General features: G+C 55.0%; 1 protein-coding gene across 3 annotated transcripts in view; it reads right to left on the bottom strand.

Annotated features, from left to right (window-relative positions):
• Nucleotides 1-12,618, bottom strand: part of MTCL2 (microtubule crosslinking factor 2) — a 67,164-nt gene extending 54,546 nt beyond the window's left edge. For all 3 annotated transcript variants that reach the window (XM_060079384.1, XM_060079385.1, XM_060079387.1), the window contains exon 1: nucleotides 11,666-12,618. In XM_060079384.1, the coding sequence (XP_059935367.1) occupies nucleotides 11,666-12,340 (675 nt within the window). In that variant the 5' untranslated portion in view covers nucleotides 12,341-12,618. The remainder of the gene's footprint in view (nucleotides 1-11,665) is intronic.
• Between the last annotated feature and the right edge of the window lie 8,082 nt (nucleotides 12,619-20,700).

Here is a 20,700-nt window from a genome sequence, read left to right as displayed (position 1 = left end):
AAAATGTTCCAGGGAATTCCCTGGCAGTCCAGTGGTTAGGACTCGGTGCTTCCACTGCCGTGGACCCGGGTTCGACCCCGGGTGGGGGAACTAAGCTCCTGCAAGCCTTTCCGTGCGGCCAAAACAAAATAAAATGTTCCAGGAAAGAATGCTTTCTTCAGGAAACCTACAGGAATGTAAGATGATTAATCTCTGCACAGTGAGGACAGAAGGGGGGGTGAGATGTGGGGCTACTGGACACTCGCAGTGACTCCACATGCCTGGGTCTGATGGAACTGGTCTGGAAAGTAGATGGTGAGAAGGTCTCCCGACCCACGGGGCTGGAGGTGAAAGTGACCAAACACGAAGCCCCTCTGCAGAAACACAGCAAGCAGCAATGGGTGGGTGAGCCTCAGCAACAGCTCCCAGCTGGCCCACAGGGGACAGGGAAGGAACCAGGGGGACAGGAGGCTCCTGAAGGCACGAGGAGGCAGCCTCTTACCAGCCACCAACGAAGAGACTGTTCCAGCGCAGAGGTCCCCTGGCCAGCTCCCACCCAAGAGAATCAGCCCCCACAGGGCTAGGGTGGACCCTGGGAGGGGGCTGTTCACCCAGTGTCCCCAGGGAACTCTGATCTGGGCCCTGCACACCACATTCTAGAAACCCTGGGATACTAAGGCTGGGTCAGGAGCAGGGAGCCAGGGTCTCAGCCCACCCAGCTCCGACGGGGACTCTGCACTGCCTGGGCCTCCTTCCATTCTGCATCTGTCTCCCACCTCCTCACTGCTCCACCTCAAATGTCACCTCCACCAAGAAGCCTCCCTGGCTAGCTCGGAGCACAGCCGTTTTGTATGAACAATTAGTGAATATCTATGGTGGGCCAGATTCATCACCAAATCACTGGATTTAGTCCCCATGATGGTCAATCTGTTCTTCACTTAGTACATGGAGTGATTTTTTGTAAACTGTTACTCTCCTGTTTAAAACCCTCCAACAATCGCCAAAATCTGGAAACAACCTAAATGTCCCTCAACTGGTGAATGGATAAATGGTGGTACATCCATATAATGGAATACTACTCGGCAATAAAAAGGAAGGAAATGCCAATACCCACAACCACGTGGTCGGAGCCCAAATGCATTATACTAAGTGAAGGAAGTCAGAATCCATTGGCTACGTACTGTATTAAGCCATTTCCATGACACTCTGGAACAGGCAAGACTATAGGGACAGAAAACAGATCAGTTGCCAGGGGCTGGGGGAGGAGGGAGGAACTGACTACAAAGGGGCAACGGGGGAGTTTTGGAGGTCGATGGTTCTCTGTCTTGATTGCGGTGGTGGTTAACAGAGCTGTGTGCATTTGTCAAAACTCATTTCACGGTATGTAAATCACCGGACTTGAAAGCAAAACAGAAGGCTGATCCTGCCTACCTGTCCACCTTCATCTCCCCCCATTCCTCCTCTTGTTGGCTACACTCTAGCCACTCGGGTCTTCTCCCAGCAGCCAGAAGACTGTCCTACCTCTAAGCCTCTGCCGGGATTCCCCTCCCCCACATCTCCCACTGCCGGCTCCCCGTCCTGCTTGAAGCCTCCACTTAAATGCCACCTCCTCAGAGAAGCCTTCCAGACCCTTCTAAGACCATTATGTTCATCTCAACCCCGTGTTTCTTTCAAGGAGCGTATCACAGGTCCCAGCCCAACTGCGTCCCTGCCCAATTTCAAACCTTACCCAAATTTATCACCTCCTGCCCAGGTTCTAGGGACCCAACCCACCAATGGGCAACAGACCCAGGAAGAATGACAGCTGAGCTAAGGGACCCAGAACCTTCACTCTGCGGGAGCCTCTGCCTGGCCCGCCTTCTCCCACACCACCCTGCCTCCCACGGTCCCTCCCTCAGGCCAAAGCCCAGGCTGCCTGCCCATCTGCCACCCTGGCTCTGGCCCGGGCCACTCACCCTAGCCGGAAGGGCTGACCTGCAGTTTGGGCCAGCAGTGGCCACAAGGGTGGCATGCCAGACCCCCGAGAGGCCAGGGCAGCCATCTGCTGTCCCTTCTGCCTGTCCTCCAGGGTCTGTCAAGGCTCCAGATGAGATCCTCACACTTGGACCCCAAGGAGGGCAGAAGGCTCTGCAGAGCTCCACTTTCCTCCCAGCTCAAAAGCCAAGACTGTGGGAGTAGCAGCAGGCGGAGGGGAACCCAGAGACACCATCCCTTCACAAGCAGGGACACTGAGGCCTAGAGAGGGACTTGGGACAACTCCATAGTCCCCCAGACTGAACAGAGTCAAGCAGGGAGGGACTCTGGGCTCCCGCCTCCCAGCTTAGCCTCATTGCCTGGAGGCTGGGCTCTAGTTTTAGGGGAGTCAGGGTCAAAGGTCCTGGAAGAGGAGGGCCAGGACCCCAGCCAGGCACGGCCATGCTACACAATGCCCCCTCCTACTGGCATGGAGGCTGCCTGGTCCCAGTGACCCACAGGGTCATGAGGGAAGACAGGGTCCTGAACTTACCTCTCCAACAGCAATAAACAGTAACAGGCACAGAGCTCGCTGAGCACTCCCCGGGTGCCAGGCACGTGCCAGGTAGCACACACTATCTCACTGTATCCCCAGCCACCCCACTGACCGGTGAGGAACTGAGGTCAGAAAGGTCAACTCAAGGTCACAGTTCAATGGCACAGCCAGGATTTGAGTCCAATTTGAGCTCTAGTAAACTAGACTAGACAGTCTCTATAATGGGACAACAGTGAGAATCATAATAGCTAACATTTACAAGGGTTTACTATGTGCCAGACACCGGGCTGAGCTCTGAATGAATGTCCGTTATCTCAATGACAGTCCCTTTGAGGAAAGTGTTATTACTTTATGCCCATTTTACAGGCAAGCAAACAGAGGCTCAGGAAGATGAAGGCTCCAAAGGCAATCAGGAGTGAGCCTCCCAGATGTGGCACAGCCCTGTGCATGAGGCCACAGACACTCTCTCTGTTGGGGAGCTGTGTGTGTGTGTGCATGTGTGGAAGGGGTGGGCAGGGAGGAGATGCCCGGAGACCACTGCCCACCAAGGCCAGGCCTGGCTTGTCACTGCCCCATTCCAGGCCTCACCCGCCAGAGCAGGGAGACCTGTGCAGTCCCTGATGCCTCTGGGGGGCACTGACAGTGGGGACACCCGACAGTGTCCCTCCTGTCCTTTCTCTGTTGACAGGAAGGAAGGCAGCTTTTGGATCTGGATGTGTTTAAAACATCCCCCAAAGGGCCTCTGGGCTACAGCCAAATCTCTGAGCAAAGAGCATCACGAGACCCCAGTTCTTCTGCCTCTTGCCACTTGCAGGCTGTGTGACCTTTGGCAAGCCCTTTAACCTCTCTGAGCTTCAGTTTACTTACGCTTGTGTGAAAGGAAGGGGTTAAGTCCCACCCTGGTAAGATCCCTGCCCTCATGCAGAGCACACAGGGGGAGGGGCTGGAGTGAAAACTGTAATTATGCAATTAATAATCTAATTACTGTAGAGGTAAATTCCCCAAAGGAGCCTATAGGAAGCCCCTATGTGTCTAACACAGGAGGCTGGCCTGGAGCTGAACACATGAAGGTGGAGGAGGAAACCAAGGGAGGCGGGAGGGAACTACAGTAAACAGGCCCCCACAGTGGGACGAATGCAGGGATAGAGGCTTGGGGTGCATGGAGCGCTCAGAACTTGGGTGGAGCAGGGGTGAGGTGAGGCTGAGAAAGGCAGGACCACACAGGCCACCCAGGCACTTGGGCAGGGCCCAGGAGGGGTGTGGAGGGGAGAGGCTGATGCAACTGACCCAGAAGATCCCATGCGGATCTGGGGCAAAACCAGGGGAAAGATGTTTAACTGGTCCAGCCTAGCCACAGGGACCCAAAACAGTTTTTCTATTGGAGCCCGAGCTTCTCTTTGCAGTGCAGGCAATGGGAGATTATTCACCCCAGTCTTAGAATGTGGGACCCCAAAGCAACCCTCCATCAGCAAAGGAGTATCAGCATCCCCATTTTACAGATGAGGAGACTGAGGCTTATAAAGGCAAAGCTCATAGAGGAAAAGGCGGAACCAGGATTCAAGCCCAGGTGGGCCCGGCTCTAGACCACAGTGCTCTTCACCACCTTGGACCCCAGAGAAGGGAAAGGCTGGCCTGCTGCTTCCACCTTCTCTGACTCCCTGCCATTCCTCAGGGAGGCCAGCGACATCCGCTGACCTGTGGGCCTCCAGTGAATGCCAGGGCCAGCCTGGCCCAGAACACCCCAGAGTCTTTAGATATTTCCCCATCCCAGCTCCAAGTTCCTTCTGGCACCAGAAGGAAGAGAATGTGACTACAGATGAGGTCACGGCTATGGGGCACCCGGGGCAATGACCTCAGTAATAACTTTGGCTGCTGGTCAGGCCTCTGCTTAGAACTTAGCCGAGCCCCTCCTCTGGGGAACTCTCTCTGCCCCAGAGGCTACACAGGACAGGGAAGGGATCCCTCCCTTCCGCTGTGCCCAGGACAGTGCTGGATGTGCCATATACCTGAATACTAATCCTCCCAAGCGCTCTGCAAGAAAGGGATTAAGTTCCCATTTTACAGATAGGAAGACTGAGGCTTGATGAGGGGGCCTTGCACGTGGGGTTCACGTACAGGGAGGAGGTGACAAAGCAAGGTTTGGCCCCAGACCTGATCCCAAAGGTGGAATTTGTCCACCTCCCTCCCGAGAGGCCCTGGGGCCTTGTGTCCGGTGCTACAGACACATGGAAAGGAGGCAGCTCCTAGCTCTGCTATAGGTCAACACGGCCCCCTCCCAGCAAGGTGTTCACAATGCCTCGGCTCAGTTCGGCATTCAGTGCCCTTCCCCAGCAGGCCCAACTCCCCTTCCCAGCCTCTCCCTCACTACTGCCCCCACCAACTCCCTCCAGCTCTTCTGTTTTAAGCGTGCAGCTGGCCTGCAGCCCATCTGCAGACCCTGATCACTGCCTTTCCTTCAACCATGCAACAAATATTTATTGAGTCCCTACGATGTGCCAGGCACGGTCCCAGCAGCTGGACACAGAGGCAGTCATTCAAGGCTAACTCCTCAACTCTAATGCCTCCTCCTCCAGGAAGTCTTCCAGGTCCCTCCTCTGAGTGCCCACATGTCCTCCAACCTTCTCTATCCCGGCCTCTTTTCCCAGGCAGAATCAGGCGCCCTTTAGGGATGGCAGTGGCATGGCCCTCCACAGTCCCCAGCAGAGGGGGAGGGGGAGGAGGCCGGAGATGAGGGCAAGCAGGAAATTCCAAGGAAATTAGAAGGGAGTTGCCCCTGGGCGCTGGCAGGCCTGACAATTGCTGCATTTCACTCAGCTCATTGGGCCCTGGCCCAAGTGCTGGGTGTCCGGGGCCTGTGGGCCTTTGGTGCATCTTCTCCCCCTTGGTGACCTGCCAGCCCCTTATCTGCCTACATACCACGCAGCCCCAGCCAGGCTCCTAGGACCCCCAGATCCAGAAGATTGCAAAGTCAAGCCCCTGCCACACTCCTCACTGTTCCCAGCAGCCTAGTGGAAGGAAGCCTCGTGGAGGAGCTGAAAACAGTAGTTTGTACACATGAGCTCCAGGGAGACACGGGCCAGGATTTCCTGTGTTTCTGTGTAGCTGAAATGTCACAGCCAGTTTGTGTGTGTGTGTGTGTGTGTGTCTGGGTAACCTGGTCTGTGGCTCCTGTTAGCAAATGCTACAGGCCTGACATCTGAGTGTTCTGTGCTCGTGTCCTGCTTCTATGTACGTGGCTACATGTGTTGCTCATGTGTGTCTCTTGGGTGTGTGTCTGTGAGCCCCGAGTGTGCAAGGACCTCTGCTGCTTGCTCTATTTGTGGAAGAGGCAGCGGGGGTGGCTGGGTGATGAGCTGTGTCTGTGCCCGCTTGGCAGGGGCGTATCTGGATTTCCGCGGATGCGAGCACCTGTGTGTAATGACTCTGTGTGGGTTTGTGTGTGCGCCCGCATATGCGTGTGTGCTTCCGATATGTCTGAGGGTGTCTCCAGAGTGTGCCCATCTCTGGGACATGGCCAAGTGTGTCTGGGGGTGTGTAAGGGTGTGTTTCTGAGCCAGCAGTCTCCTAGATGGTGTGAGTCTCTGTTGTGTCTGTTTGATAACTGCGGGTGCGATGAGACAGGACGTGGTGTATCTTGCATGGGTTTGTGTACTTCTCTGAGCAGGTGTCCTCCCTAATAAGTCTGGAGGTGTGCTTCTGCAAACAGACAGCACAAGCATGTCCCTGGATGTGTATGTGAGACATGTATGAATAGTCATGGATCTCTGAGCACACGCTGTGAATATGTGTACATGTGTTTGTGCGTGCAAGAAAGAGTGTGCCCAGGGACACAGGCCAAACTCCTCTGTAAGGAATGCTGGGAGCCCTGGTAGCTTCGTGGTCCCCCTAAGGCCTCAGCAGCAGCCATCTCACCTTCTGCATCTCATTCTCCATCTCGCTGGAGCTGTCCCCCGCCCCCCACGACAGGCGACCAGCTGAGGATCCTTAAAGACCCAGTTCTCAGAGCAGCTTCTTTCAGGCCACCTCTCAGCTGCCACAGGGAGGGCTGGGACTAGCCAGGAGCTTTGCTGACCATGGTGACCACTCCTCTCCCCCCAACAGTGACAGATATACTGGAGTCCTCCCCCTACAGCTCCCAGGAACTGAGAGCTTCACAACTTGTGGGTTACTGCCCCAGACACCTGGCACAGGGCCTAGAAGCAGGTATGGGAATGGTGACAACCAGGACAGGCACTAACATTTACTGTGCACTAGATCTATATCATCACTCGGAAAAGGGTCCCCATGACCCTGGGGCAGGCATGCTTATCTCCCATTTTTCAGAAGGAAAAACAGACTCTGAAAGACTGAGAATCTCACCCAGAGTCACAAAGCTTATAACTGGCAAAACCAGGTGAGAACCCTGCTCTGTGAAACTTGGAGGCACAAGCTGCCTCCTGCGTGGGAGAGGGTGGAAGAGAGACTGGGGAAGGGAGCTCCTTGGGGTTGTCTAGTGAGGTTCCCAAGTATATCAGCTATGCAATCTCGGGCACATTACATAACCTCTCGGTTTCCTCATCTGTCAAATGGGTCTGATATCAGAACCCTCCACACAGGATTGCTGTGAGGAGTAAAGGACTGACTTAACCCAGGGCCTGGCACACTGGAAATGATCTAATAGTTGATGGCATTTGTGAGCAAGAACCACAGAAGGCCGGGGATCAGCGGTCTGGGGGTCTCCAGGCCAGCTCTAACATCCCAGCACTCTGGATTCCAACCTAACCATTATCTAACCCTTAAGTCTTGATCCAAACCCCCATCACTTCCTCCAAGACCTCAGATCCCTGGTCCCAATCACACTTTCTACTGGTGCAGGGTACATATTCATGTACACACACGCAGGCACATGTCCCCCACACACTGCCTGCAGGCTCCAGGTTCTCGGTCCCAGCAGATGTCATTCTCTACTTGCTCCCAAGAAGCCTTAGCCTAGAGCCCTGCACACAACAGAATTCCTCTCGACAACCTATGTCCCAGACTAGACACGTTGTTAGCGACCACAAGCTCATGCTCCAGTCGGACTGTAGAAAGAACAGGACCCAGGGTTAGACCAACCAGGTTTGGAATCCTGGCTGTGTGACCAGGAGCCTCCATTTACCCAAGTGTACTATGGGAACTGGAGGGGAATCAGATGCTTCCTCTGGGCCCTTCTGGCTGACATCTAGATTGGCTACACTTCAAACACTCACATGTAGAACCTCCAAGGAGGTGGGGAGGCCTCGCTTCATGAAGCCCACACAGCATGGAATGTGATCACTCCTTCCTGGCCTCCTCGGAGCAGCTCCTGATTTATCAACATCCTAAAGCTAGGGGGATCCAGCCTCCTGGCTTCTCCCAGCTCCCTCAAGAATGAAGGCTTTGACATCCTATCTGCTCATTGGCTGACAATAATAACAATTCCCTAAAAGATGCGGAATTTCACTGCTTGCAAAATGTCTTCTTATCTATTCACACCTCCCTCCCTGATTCCTGAAAACAGTCCTATGAAGTTGCCCAGGCAGGTTCCATCATCTTCATTTTATAGATGAAAAAAAAGAGCTCAGAGACACCAAGTGACTTGCTCATGGCCACACAGTAAATAGCAGAGTCAGGTCTCTAGACCAGGTCTTTGGGCTCCAACGCTCAGATTCTTCCATCCACACCAGGTGGGTTCCCAGCATGTCCTCAAAAGGTGCATGGGCAACAGTTAGTGGTGACAGGGAGATGGAAGACTTCAGACCACCAGGGTTTTGAAGGTCAAACAGTCCACATGTCTGCCCTGCAGCCAAAGCTATCTCTTAGAATCCTGGAACCTTAAAAGTTAATAACCTTCAGACTTCCTAGGCTGAGGTCAGGCAACTCAACTACAGCCTCCACATAAATATCCTCCTCAAGTAATCACAACCACCACATTTTGTGCCGTTTGCCAGCTGCTTTCCACAAACCCCATGTCTTTATCCAACATGCAAGGTTGAATAACTCTGAATAACTCAACGGACAGCAAGCTCACTCCCTTCTCTGTAGCAGCTCCTCCTATCGTCTCACTGAGAGAGAGCTGCCCCATTTCCACTTTTTCCACTCGGGCCCCAGAGTAAGCCTCATGCCACAGGAGATCTGCCGTCACCCGCAAGGTCTTCCCCAGTTGATGGTTCCCAGTGCTGCCCGCCAGCTGGGAGGTGAGCTCGAGCAGGGCCCCACTGGACTCAGTGGGACTCAACCCAAGGCAGCACGAGGACTGCTGGGAACACGCTGGGGATCTGAAGTCCTTCTCCTGGTAACTCAGATCCTGCATCTTAGAAGCAAAGTGGCCCAGAGGGGCAGGAAACACGTCAAGAGTACAAGGTACTCTTACTCCAAGCCTGGCTGCCTGGAGAACAGGCTCTGGGACCTGGAACAAGTCCCCTCTCCGCTGTGGCCACAGTTTACCCATCTGTAGAATGAACAAAACAACACCTCCTGTAACAGCCTCTACATCTATGGCCCACATCCATGGCCTCTAGACTTTCATCTTGCCTCTGTGAGGCTGGCAGCTGGAGAGAAGTTCAGGGACTGACCCATGTATACACAGTGTAACCGCACAGTCTGGTCCTGCTCACCTCTCCATCCAATCTCCTTCCTCTCTCCAGCCTTGGCACTGATCCTCGAAATCCACGAGCTTTTTCCTACTTCCCTTGGCCTGGAATGGTCTTACTCCAGCTCCTTATACAGCTGGCTCCATCTCATCCTTCAGCCCCTGGCCTCCCTTAGCACCCCCAGCCCCAGCTTCATGTGCTCTCGGCACACTGTGTCCCTCCCCACCCTTATCACGATCCGTACTGTGACGCAGTGTGACTATTGTTTAATCCCAGTCTCCCCACTAGACGAACAGCTCCATGAAAACAGACACTTCGTCCTCGCCCATGGCCGTATCCTCAGATCTGCGCTAGTGTCTGGTACACAGTAGGCCTTAAATAAGTAGTTGGTGAATGAATGAACGAGGGGCCAGGACTGCTTCAGGTGGGGAGGAGGATCTATTCTGCCCCCATGGAGTCCACAAGAGAACATGATAAGCGCCCACGGAAATGTGTCACGTACCACTTGAGAATAGCAGTGATCGAAATTACCCTCATCTGAGGCTCGCTACATGCCAGGCGCTCTAGTGGTGTTTGCACACATAACTCATTTAACCCTTAAGGCTGGAAGATGTGTGATGTCCCTTTATACAACGAGGAAACTGAGGTCCAGAGACATTAAGTAACTGGTCCAAGATCACACAGCCAGGAAGGCACAGACCCCAGATCTAACAGTGGCCTAAGGCCTGCACATGAAGCCAGAAACACTGCATGAATGGGGGAAATTGAGGCTGCACCCTGACCCAGGCAGTGGAAGGTCCCCAGCCTGGCCCTGGACACTGTGAGACCTTAGGCTCAATCCCCAGCCTTCTGGAACTATTTTCCATCTTAACAGTCATGGGTGGCTCATAGGGACTCCAGAGCTCTGCCTGCTGACTTCCTGGAACGAACAGGAGCCCACAGGGGTGGGTGTGTTAGACCCTAAAGCAAAGCTCTATGGCCCATCTTCCCTTGCCAGGGGGAGCAGCTGGGGCCAGGAGACAGGAGTGAGAAGCTCGGGGTCCGAGTTTAGAGCAGCTCAGGCAAGGAGTACCGGAAGCAGCTCAGAGCACCAACTGGGCAGGGCCAGGCCTCCTTCTGGCTTGTCTCCCTCCTCTTACCCACCCTCCACTTGTCTTCTCCTCACCACTGGCTTTTGAATACTATAGGAGCTGACTGAACCCCTGATCGTCAACAGCGAATGGGGTCTTTAGGAAGGCTTCCCCTCTCAATTAACAGATGAGAAAACTAAGCCCTGGCCTGAGGAAAGGTTAGAAGCTAAAGGGGTAGATTTATTCTGATTCAGACAGACCCTGTCCTATTCTACAACAGTGACTAAACGTACGCTGGATAGCAGATGCTGGGGAAAATAGGGAGGGGGAGACACAGTTAAGTAAGACCTTACAAACTCTAATGAGAGAGAAACCCTTTTGGCCAGAAGAGCTACAATGCAAAGCTAAGTGTTGCTGGACAGACATAAATTAGCAGAGTGCCGTGAACTCGGTGGCTCTTGGCCAGGGGTGCTCTGGGTATTGTGCCAGGACATCAACTAATAAGAGTAGGTACATTTCAGCCTCTTCCAAACCACGTCCAGCCAGTGGCGGCAGAACCCATGAAGCTTCCCAGGTCAATATCGACACACAGGGCTGGGCTGTCCCTAAAGCTGCCTCGGTGCCAGGCAGTGGGCAGACAGAGCCTGGCTTGCACCCAGCAGGTGCTTATGTCCACTGAAAGCGTGAAGGCCAAGCCTGCTCTCCCGGGGAAACTCTCAGGTCCACACCGCATTCCCCCCCACCAGAGGAAAGGCCCCTTTCAGATGTCAGTTTCCCTCCTCTCACTGGGAACATGGGAAGGAGATGGGCACTGCCGTGGGGCACCAATGCAGCTGCTGTGTGTACAGGGCCTGTCCCAAATTGGGCAGAAGACAATACCCTGGGATTTGGGAAGCTGCCTCTGAACCGGTTCTCCCACGACATCATCCTCCCAGGCTGTGGGACCGTTAGGGCGGAAGTCGGACTCTAGCCAAGGGGATGTTCCCAGATGTCAATGCTTTCAAACAGGACCCGCCCTGAAAGGCAGGCAGGGACAGGCCTGAGCCAGGAAAGCCCTGGGTAAAGACTCAGGATGGTGTTCTGGCCTCTCCTTGGCAGGGGATGGCCACAGGTCTCCCTGGCAGCACCGCACAGCAGTGCCTGTCCCAGAAAAAAGAGCCGCCAAAGGCCTGGCCTCTGGCTTCGGGGTGGAGGCTCTGAGCAGCTGCATCAGAGGTCCAGCCCCTCACTGAGTACCCACCCCCATCCCAAGTACCGCATCTAGGCATCCTCCAAAGTACTTTTCTCAAGCCCCCCTTCCCAAATCAGGGTCCTTTGGGCAGTCTCCTCTTCCAGGTTCCTTCCTCAGGAGAAGGTGTCCCAGATACAACGGGAAACGGGATGTAAGGGAGCCCCTGAGGGTTTAGGCCCCTTTCCCAGCTCGTGCGGTAGGACAGCGGGCCGGCTGATGCCTCAGGCCGGTGGAGCTGACACCCGCGCCTCCCCGCCGCCTCCCTTTCCCGCACCAGCGCCCTCACCTTGAGATAGTCGTTTTCTGAGCGCAGCTCCTCCAGCTCTCGCACGAAACCGCCGGGCCCGCAGTCCAGCATCTCCTCAGTGAGGTCGGAGAAGGCGAGCGAGGCACTGAGTGGCAGGCGGCTGCTCCCCACCGACGACGCGGCCACGGACGGCTCCTCGGGGGAGGTGGGGGGCCGCGGAGGCTGTTGTGCGGACGGCGCAGGCTGGGACGGCTGCCCGGTGCGGGCTCCCCCCGGGCCCCCGGCCGCCGACTCAGCGTCGCTGCTCAGCGCCAGCTCCAGGCCCAGCAGGCGCGCCTCCTCCGACGCGCAGTCCGACACCTCCGAGCTGCTGTCGGTGAGGCTGGGCGGCGGTGGCGGCGGTCGCGGCCCGGTCCCCGGGCGCGGACGGCCCTTGGCGCGGACCCCAGTGCGGACACCGGCCACCCGGGTCCCTGAGCCCCGCGCCCCGGACGCCACCGCACGCCCCTTCTTGTCGGGCCGCGCCGAGGACGCGACGCTGCAGGCGGCTGCTGAGCCCGGGCCTGGGCCGCGGCGGCCCTTGGCCAGCGACCAGCCGGCCACGTCCTTGGGCCGGGCCGGCGACGGCGCGCGGTGGCTCTTCTTCCTCTCCGGAGCGGGAGCGGGCGGGGGGCCGCAGCCCCGAGCCGGGGACTCCCCCGCCGGCACCTCCATCGCGGCCTCCCTCGGCCTCAGCGAGCGGCGCGCATGGCCCGGGCCCGCCCGGCCTCCGCGCCCCGTGGGAGGCTCCTGGCGCCCCTCCGGCCGCTGGGGCCGCGGCTCCTCTCGGCCCACCTCAGACCCCCGGCTGCGCTCCGGCCCCGACCCCCGCCGCACGGTCTCTCCGCTGCCCTGGGCTCGGAGAGAGCGGCCCGATCGCCTCCAGGCGCCCCGGCTCCGGCTCCGGCTCCGCCCGGCGCCCGCCCCTTCGGCCTCGCCGCGCCCCCGGAGCGCGCCCGGGCCCCGGCTGCCTGCACGCCGATCTCTCTCTCGGGCTCCGAGTCCGGCTGCTGCCCGGGCCCCGGCTCCGCCCGGCGCGGCCCGCCCCCCGCGCAGCCCCGCCAGCTCCCCGCCCAGCCGCCTCGGCTCGGGGGCGCGCGGCTCCGCGAACAAAAGGCGGACGCGGCGGGAGCGGCAGGGAGGGACACAGGCAGCGAGCGAGGGAGGGATCTGCGAAGCAACAGCGACCCCCTCGAGGGTCAGGCGGGCCGGGGCTGCCGTGGCCCGGGCTCCCTTCCCCTCCGCTCCGCCGCCGCCCCCTCCCCTGCTGACCTGGGGAACGCACCCGGCGGAGGCGCCCCTGCTCCCCTCGTCCGCGCAGGGGTCGCGCGAACGGCGAGAGGGGGGACTCCTAGCTAGAGGCCGGGTGGACCTCAGATCGCGGGAGCCAGCATCCATATACACGCCGAGCACCTCGCCCCTCGAGGCTGTGCAGAGCGTGCGCGAACTCCGCCCCCCTGAACCTCGCAGAGCAAGACCGATTATCCCAATGTACAGATGGGTAAACTGAAGCCAAGGGAAGACAGGCGATCAGCCCACGGTTAGCGACAGAGCCGGGATGGAAGCCAGACCTCGCGCCTCCAGGGCGTGCTCCGCATCTTCTGGCTTGGCTTCCTTCTCACAGTCGTGGGGAGCGTCGGGCCCTGGGTGCATGCCCGGCTCTGCACGCCGTGAGCGGCTTGTGATCCCAGGCATACTCCCTCCTCCCCTGACCCCGGTCTCAGGTTCTGCAGGGCTAAAATGGAGGCGACCCATTCTCAGGAGTCAGACCAGCGCATGCTTTGGGAATAGGTTTTGGCTCCCGTGAGGGCTGGTCCGAGCTGGACACGGTTGCCCTGATCCCCACACGTCCCCCACAGGAGCAACTCCGGATAACCCCGGAGCCCCGGCTCTGGTGGGTGTCGTTTCTTTCCTTCCATAACTGTGCTCCTGTGTTGCTGATTTTCCCTTGTGTCTGTCACGCCTTCCCCGCCCCCGCTCCTCGCTGCTACTTCCCATCGCCACCGAGCCGCTGTTGGGCAGAGCCACTTGCAGTCCTTTGGCTACCCGGCGGGCAGGCGCTCACTCTCAGGGTAGCACCCCCTGGCGGGCGTGGGGGGCAAGGCTGGTGTTTACCGGTCTGCAGCCTCTTCTTCCTCCCTCTATTCCCCTTCCTTTCCTTTTCCTCCTCCTTCTCCCCCTTTCCTCCTTCCTTTTCTATTTCTCTCTTTCCCTCCTCTTCCTCTTCCCCCAAACCTGTTGCTTCACCTCCTCCTGCCCTTGACACACAGCTGGCCCAGGTCCACTCTGTTTCTGTGCCACCTGCCCCGCAGCGGTGAATACACTCCCGGGGTATGCCCTCTCCCGGTGAGGCACGGCTTTATCCCCATCTAGGTGTGTCTAGGTGTGTAAGTGCCCCCTCTATCCTCGGATCCTTCCTCTGGGCGCCCCCCCCACGGAGCCAGGTAAGGAACAGGGCCACTCAGCAGGTTCTCTGCAAACACTTCTTCAGGGGCATTTCCACCCCCATCCTGGCAAGGCACCTGCTCTCCTGCCCCCACTGACTGTCCACTCACCCAGTCCACAGGCACCAGGCGGGACCCTGAGGGACACACTGGTGGACTTGTCAATGGTGAGTTCCTGACCTCATGGAGCATGGCATTTCACAGGGGTAAGGGCAGCCCCAGAAGAGCCTGGGGAGGAGCAGCAAGGCCCTGGTGGGGAGGGGCCCAGGGGTTGGGTCAAGGTGGGGCTCTGGACTCAGGTCAGACCAGGGCAACAGTGAAAAGAGTAAGACTAGCCAGGGGCCCAGAATTGGCTCCATGCAGGCGGGGAGGCCACCTGGGGTTTCCTGAGCCCTGGGCACTCATGCCAGGCTCTGTGCTCAACACTTCAGCAGCGGATCTCAGAAAGGGTAGGAACTTCTTGTGGCTGATTATATTTTCCAAAGATAGGCTCAGCAATATATAGCTCATCCCAATTATTCTTTTTTACAGTGTGGCACTGACACTCTTCCAGTTGAGTCACGTGATCTATGTTCCCTCTCCTTGAACCTGAGCAGACTTTTGTGACTGCCTCAACCAATAGAGAATGGCAGAAGTGACAGTGTGAGGCTAGGTCATAAAAGGCAATATGGCTCTTCAGCTCAGTTTCTCTCTGCCTCTGTTTCTCTGTGTCTCTCAGTCTCTGTCTCTCTGTCTCTCTCTCAATCCACTCTCCCTTGAGACGCAGCCACCATGTTGGGAGTAAACCCAGGCCTCATGCAGAGGCCACGTGAAGGTGCTCCAGCCAACAACTCCAGCTCCGGTCCCTGCTAAGCCCCGGACATGTGAGAAAAGGAACTTTCATATGATTCAGCCCCCAGCCTTGGAGCTGCCCCAGCTGATGCCAAGTGGAGCAGAAATGAGCTGTCCCAAACTGCAAAATATTGTTGTTCTAAGCCACTAATTTAGGGGGTAGTTTGTTACGCAGCAATGGGTAACTGGAATGCTTGTTCAAGGTCATACAGCTTGGAAGTGGCAGGGCTGGGGTTGATTGGAACCCAGGGCCATCCAGCTTCAGAGCCTGTTGTGCTGCGCTGTTGGGTGGTGTCCAGCTCAGGCACACAGTGTGTGCCATATAAAGCTCTACTCCAGAAGGCATGAAGCGTTAAATGATTGTAAGAATTATGTATCACATTGTACAAAATGAAGATGCTGATCCCCCAGCGGAAAAACAGTTTAGGTTCTCCCATTCAAGTGGCTAAATTGACCAACATGATAGAAACTGAATGGAGAGTAAATCCTGGAAGGCTCCAAAGAGGAGGTGATTTTTAAAAAAATAAAGGCTATGTTCCTTATACAAACCACTGGCTGAAGGAGAATTAGAAGAATTAGTAGGGAAACCTGCTTTTGTTGTTGTTGTTGTTTTTGGCCGCACCACGTGGCATGCGGGAAGGATCTTAGTTCCCTGACCAGGGTTCGAACCCATGCCCTCTGCAGTGGAAGCATGGATTCTTAACCACTGGGCAACCAGGGAAGTCCCAGAACCTGCTTTAAATAGGGTAGTCAGGGAGGCCTCTCTTAGGAGGTGACATTTAAACTGAGTTATTCAAAGAGCCAGAATAAGAGAATTCCAGAGAGAGAGCACAGCAAGGGCGAAGGCTGAAGGAGGAACAAGCTTGATAGATGTTCAAGGAAGTAAGAAGGTCAGAACGACTGGCACTTGATGGGTGATAGAAGAAGGACAAGACAGAGCAGGACTGTACAGCGGGAGCCTCAGCAGCCCTGGGCAGGGCTTTATTGTTTGTTTGTTTGTTTTTAAAATACCTTTTATATATATATATTTTTTTTAATTTTTTGTTTATTTTTGGCTGCATTGAGGCTTTGTTGTTGTGTGGCTTTCTCTAGTTGCAGCAAGCGGGGGCTACTCTTCGTTGCAGCGCGCGGGCTTCTCATTGCAGTGGCTTCTCCTCTTGCGGAGCACGGGCTCTAGGTGCGCGGGCTTCAGTAGTTGTGGCATTCAGGCTCAGTAGTTGTGGCTTGTGGGCTCTAGAGCGCAGGCTCAGTAGTTGTGGCACACGGGCTTAGTTGCTCTGTGGCATGTGGGATCTTCCTGGACCAGGGCTTGAACCCATGTCCCCTGCATTAGCAGGCAGATTCTTAACCACTGCGCCACCAGGGAAGCCCAGGCCTTTATTGTTGATGCAGTGACTAGCCACCGGGGACTGTGGAGTAAGCAGGGGTGAGATATAATCTAATTTGTGTTTTAAATGGATCACTCTAGCTGATGGCAAGAAGATGCTAGAAGGTGGGTAAAGGGCCTATTGAACCAGCCTCTGAGAGGTAACGGTGCCTTGGATGAGGGTGGAGGCAGTGGAGCGGGAAGAAGAGGGGTAGTTTTGAGATCTGTTCTGGAGCTCTGAAGAGTTAGACACCCTTGGTTGGAGGTGAGGGATCAGAGGAATGAAGTCAAGTTCAACTCCCAGGTTACTGGCTTTCGTTACAGGATGAGTGACGGTGCCATTTAACAAGACAGGGAAAACAGCTTAAATGTGGTCGGGGGTAGAGAGACCAGGTTTAGAGGGGGAAGTGGAGAGTTCTTTCTGGACCCGATCAGTTTGAGATGTCTGTGGAGACATCCAAGTCATGTAGGCAAGAGACCTATGAGTGTGGAGCCCAGGGTAGCAGTTAGCCTGGAGTCATGAAGAGTCATCCGCATTTAGACAATATTTAAATCCATGAGACCAGATAGGGTCACATAGAGAGAGGGTCTACAGAGAGAAGAAAAACCAGGAAGTTAAGAATTCCTGGCTCTACAAAATTGGGTCATTTGTAGAGACATGGATGGACCTAGAGCCTGTCATACAGAGTGAAGTAAATCAGAAAGAGAAAAACAAATATCGTATATTAACACATATATGTGGGATCTAGAAAAATGGTACAGATGAACTGGTTTGCAAGGCAGAAATAGAGACACAGATGTAGAGAACAAATGTATGGACACCAAGAGGGGAAAGCAGGCGGGGTGGTGGTGGTGGGATGAACTGGGAGATTGGGATTGACATATATACACTAATATGTATAAAATAGATAACTAATAAGAACCTGCTGTATTAAAAAATAAAATAAAATATTGAAAATAAATAAAATAAAATAAAGAATTCCTGGTTCTATCACAGATACAGAGAACAAACTAGTGGTTACCAGTGGGGAGAGGGAAGGAGGGAGGGGCAACATAGGGGTAGGGGAGTATGAGGTACAAACTATTCTGTATAAAATAAGCTACAAGGACATATTGTACAATACAGGGAATATAGCCAATATATATATATATATATATGTATATATATATATGTATATATATATATATATGGTTTTTTTTTTGTTGTTTTTTTTTTTTTTTTTGCGGTACGCGGGCCTCTCACCGCCGTGGCCTCTCCCACTGCGGAGTACAGGCTCCGGACGCGCAGGCTCAGCGGCCATGGCTCACGGGCCCAGCCACTCTGCTATAGCCAATATTTTATAATAACTATAAATGGAATATAACCTTTAAAAATTGTGAATCACTATTCTGTACACCTATAACTTATATAATGTTGTAATCAAGTATACTTCAATTTAAAAAATAAAAAATAATATAAAATTTAAAAATTAAAAAAAAAAAAAAAGATTGATAGTTGTTACCTCCAGGAGTGGATGAGATTGGGAGAGGACAGTTGAAGAGGGCCTTCAATAATTGCTGCCAAAACATCTATCATGAATTGTTTGAATCTTATTAAATAAAACTATCCATATATCATTTCTTTCATAAAGTAGAAAATTGAAAAAAAAGGGGGGGGGGTGGAATTCCTGGTTCTAGCAAGTGGTTAAGAGAGGAGAAGCCGGCCACAAAAGACAGAGAGGGAGGGAGTGGCTGAGGAGGGAGGAGGGAGATGAAGACCGCGTGTTGTCAGGGAGAACCGCTCTGTCAAGCGGCACAGGAGCTGAAGGAAGATGAGAGCAGTGTCCTCTTCCTAGGGCGACACGGAAGCTGCTGGGGACCTTGCAAGAGCAGGCGTGGTAGAGACAGATGCCAAAGGCAGGGGGTTGAAGAGTGAAGAAGAGGTAGAGGTGGAGTGTAGGCAGATAGAGGATGGAGCAGTCGTGGAGGGGACGGTTGTGTCGAGAGGGGCAAGCGAGAGATGGGTGAGGCCGAGAGAAGCCGGGCAGGAGAAGCGGAGAGCGACAGAGCCAGGGAGGCCCAGGGGACTGGCTTTCGAAAGCAGCAGGGGCCCTTCCTCCGTTGTCCTGGAGGGAAGGCGGAAGAGATGGGTGAGATGCAGGTGGGTCTGTCGGGAGGCGGAAGAGATGGGTGAGATGCAGGTGGGTCTGTCGGGAAGGTGAGGGAGCGACGGATGGCTTCCGTTTTCTCAGTGAAGAATAAAGTTGCCGGCTGAGTGAGCAGCCAAAGGAGTGGAGCTTGTGTGAGGAGGGCAAAGACCGTCTGTCACAGCGATCAGAGAAGAAATCAGACCTCTCAGGATGTGTGAAGGGGTATGTCACGCACCCATCCGAGGGTCAGGGTGAAGCCAGTCGACTCAGCAAACCACAGAGCTGAAACTGTGCCGCATATCCAGTTCTATATCCAGCTTTTTTCATCTTACAGGGTGGCAGAAGCATTTCCCCGTGCATTTATGAACTCTTGGCAAACGTCACTTTTAATACTTAGAAATAATCCACAGAGGGGATATTCATTCCATGGGTCGCTTAAACTTTTCCCCTTTTACTGGACATTGAAATTGTTTCCTGGCTGTGACTGTTTCAGTTCTCAAAGAGGCGGCCTGTGGTCTGGTGGGGAAAGGACAAGACAGGCTGCAAGGCAGAGCTGGGACATTCAGCACTCTGGTGCCTAGAATCTCATCGTGGAAGCTTTTTAGGGGCCAATTACATGGCAACTGGCTTTCCTGCCAGGTCGCATTCCTAGACTTGAGGATGAAGAATGGGACAGCAAGGCACATCTCACTGGCCTCCCAAAGTACCCAAAGGTTCAGGAACTGAGCGTGGAGGAAATAGATTTGGGAGAGGGGTCCTGAGAGCAGGGAAGGCCAGACGTGTGACCCCCAAGCTGTTGACAGCTCAAACACATATAGCAACAGCCATGTTTGAGGTAGCAACAGGGCTCCTCACTTGAATGTTTTCCCCATAATACAAGTCCTTTTGGTATCCCACCTTCCCGGAGCGGGCATTGCCCCAGGAGACCTGGTCATGGGGAGAGGATCTGGGGACCCGAGTCTTTTCCACCAAGGCCAGCAGGAAGGGGGTCTCTTTCAGGTCTATGAAGCTGGAGTGAGCCACCCGAGAGAGTGGGCTTACCCACCCAACACGCTGGGGGACCCTTGGTGGGCATATTTTTTCAGGAGTTCCTGCCCTGGGTGGAGACCGCTTGTTCTGGGACTGGCTGAAGCCCCTTCCAAACTGGAGGTTCTGTGTTTCAACAACAGCATTCACTGAAGTTCCCCTATGAGCCAGGGATAGAGAAGTACCCCACTGACAGTGTGCCTACTGTATGCCAGATGCTGGGCTTCCTGGACAAGATCTCACCCCATGGCACAACAGGCCAATGAGGAAAGAATCAGCACCCCATGTGAGAGTGGGAAACCAGCAAGGCTGCCCCTTCTCACCTCCCAGCCCCGGGCCTCCCCTGCAGCACAGGGTGATTGGTGGGGACCCCAAAGAAGGACCCTTTCCTGGACACTTGCATCCCTTAAGGAAGCACCTTATGTGATGGGCTTCAGGCACCACGTGGCACCTAGTAGCTGTGGGTGAGAGGCTCCGGGTTAGAGACAAGGAGCTGAGTAAACCCCACCTCTTTGGGCTGGTGGTGGCAGAGCTGGGGGCCTGAGGTGACAAGGTCTTGTTTGTGGGATTTGAGTTTCTGATGGACGACAATGACTGCCAGGTCTTTCCAGCTGGAACCGGAGCAGGCTCGGGGCCAAGGCCTGCCACCCTCTGGGCAGGTATAAGAGCTGGGAGGAGGGCTGGAACCTGGCTGGGGCAGAGGTGCCAGCTGCCCGCTGGGGGACCAGGGTGCAGAGCTAAAACTGCTTTGTACAGACCACCAGGTAGACAGGGTCAGTTCTGGAAGTGGCCCCTTCTCTGTGGGATCCAGGAGATGCACTAGGGAAGCCGTTGGGCTGGACAGGCTGGAGGTGGTCACCTGAGGCTGAGACTCGGCAGGGTGAGTACATTCTTCCATGGTTCCTGCCTTTCCCTTCTCCACTGAGCTACTCCCCTGCTGCAAGTGACTGAGTGACTCTCTGTCCCAGAGGTGCCCAGGTGGAGACTGAGTGGCCATTTGTCAGGGACTTGAGCCCTGAATCTCTCAAAGGGGCAATGTGGGGGGATAGCCATAGCACTATCATTTGTCCAGTGCTCACCAAACACCAGCCACTGTGAACAGGAAGACGGAGGCCTGGCTCAGCATCCTAGTTCTTCAGGCATTATCTTCATTTACTCTTACAACAGCCCTATCAGGTAGATAGGTATTAGTATTTTACAGATAGGGAGACTGAAGCACAAAGATGTTAAGTAACTTGC

The sequence above is a fragment of the Mesoplodon densirostris genome, chromosome 16 (assembly GCF_025265405.1).
Source record: "Mesoplodon densirostris isolate mMesDen1 chromosome 16, mMesDen1 primary haplotype, whole genome shotgun sequence".
NCBI lineage: Eukaryota > Metazoa > Chordata > Mammalia > Artiodactyla > Ziphiidae > Mesoplodon > Mesoplodon densirostris.
This window is presented reverse-complemented; position numbering and strand designations above follow the sequence as displayed.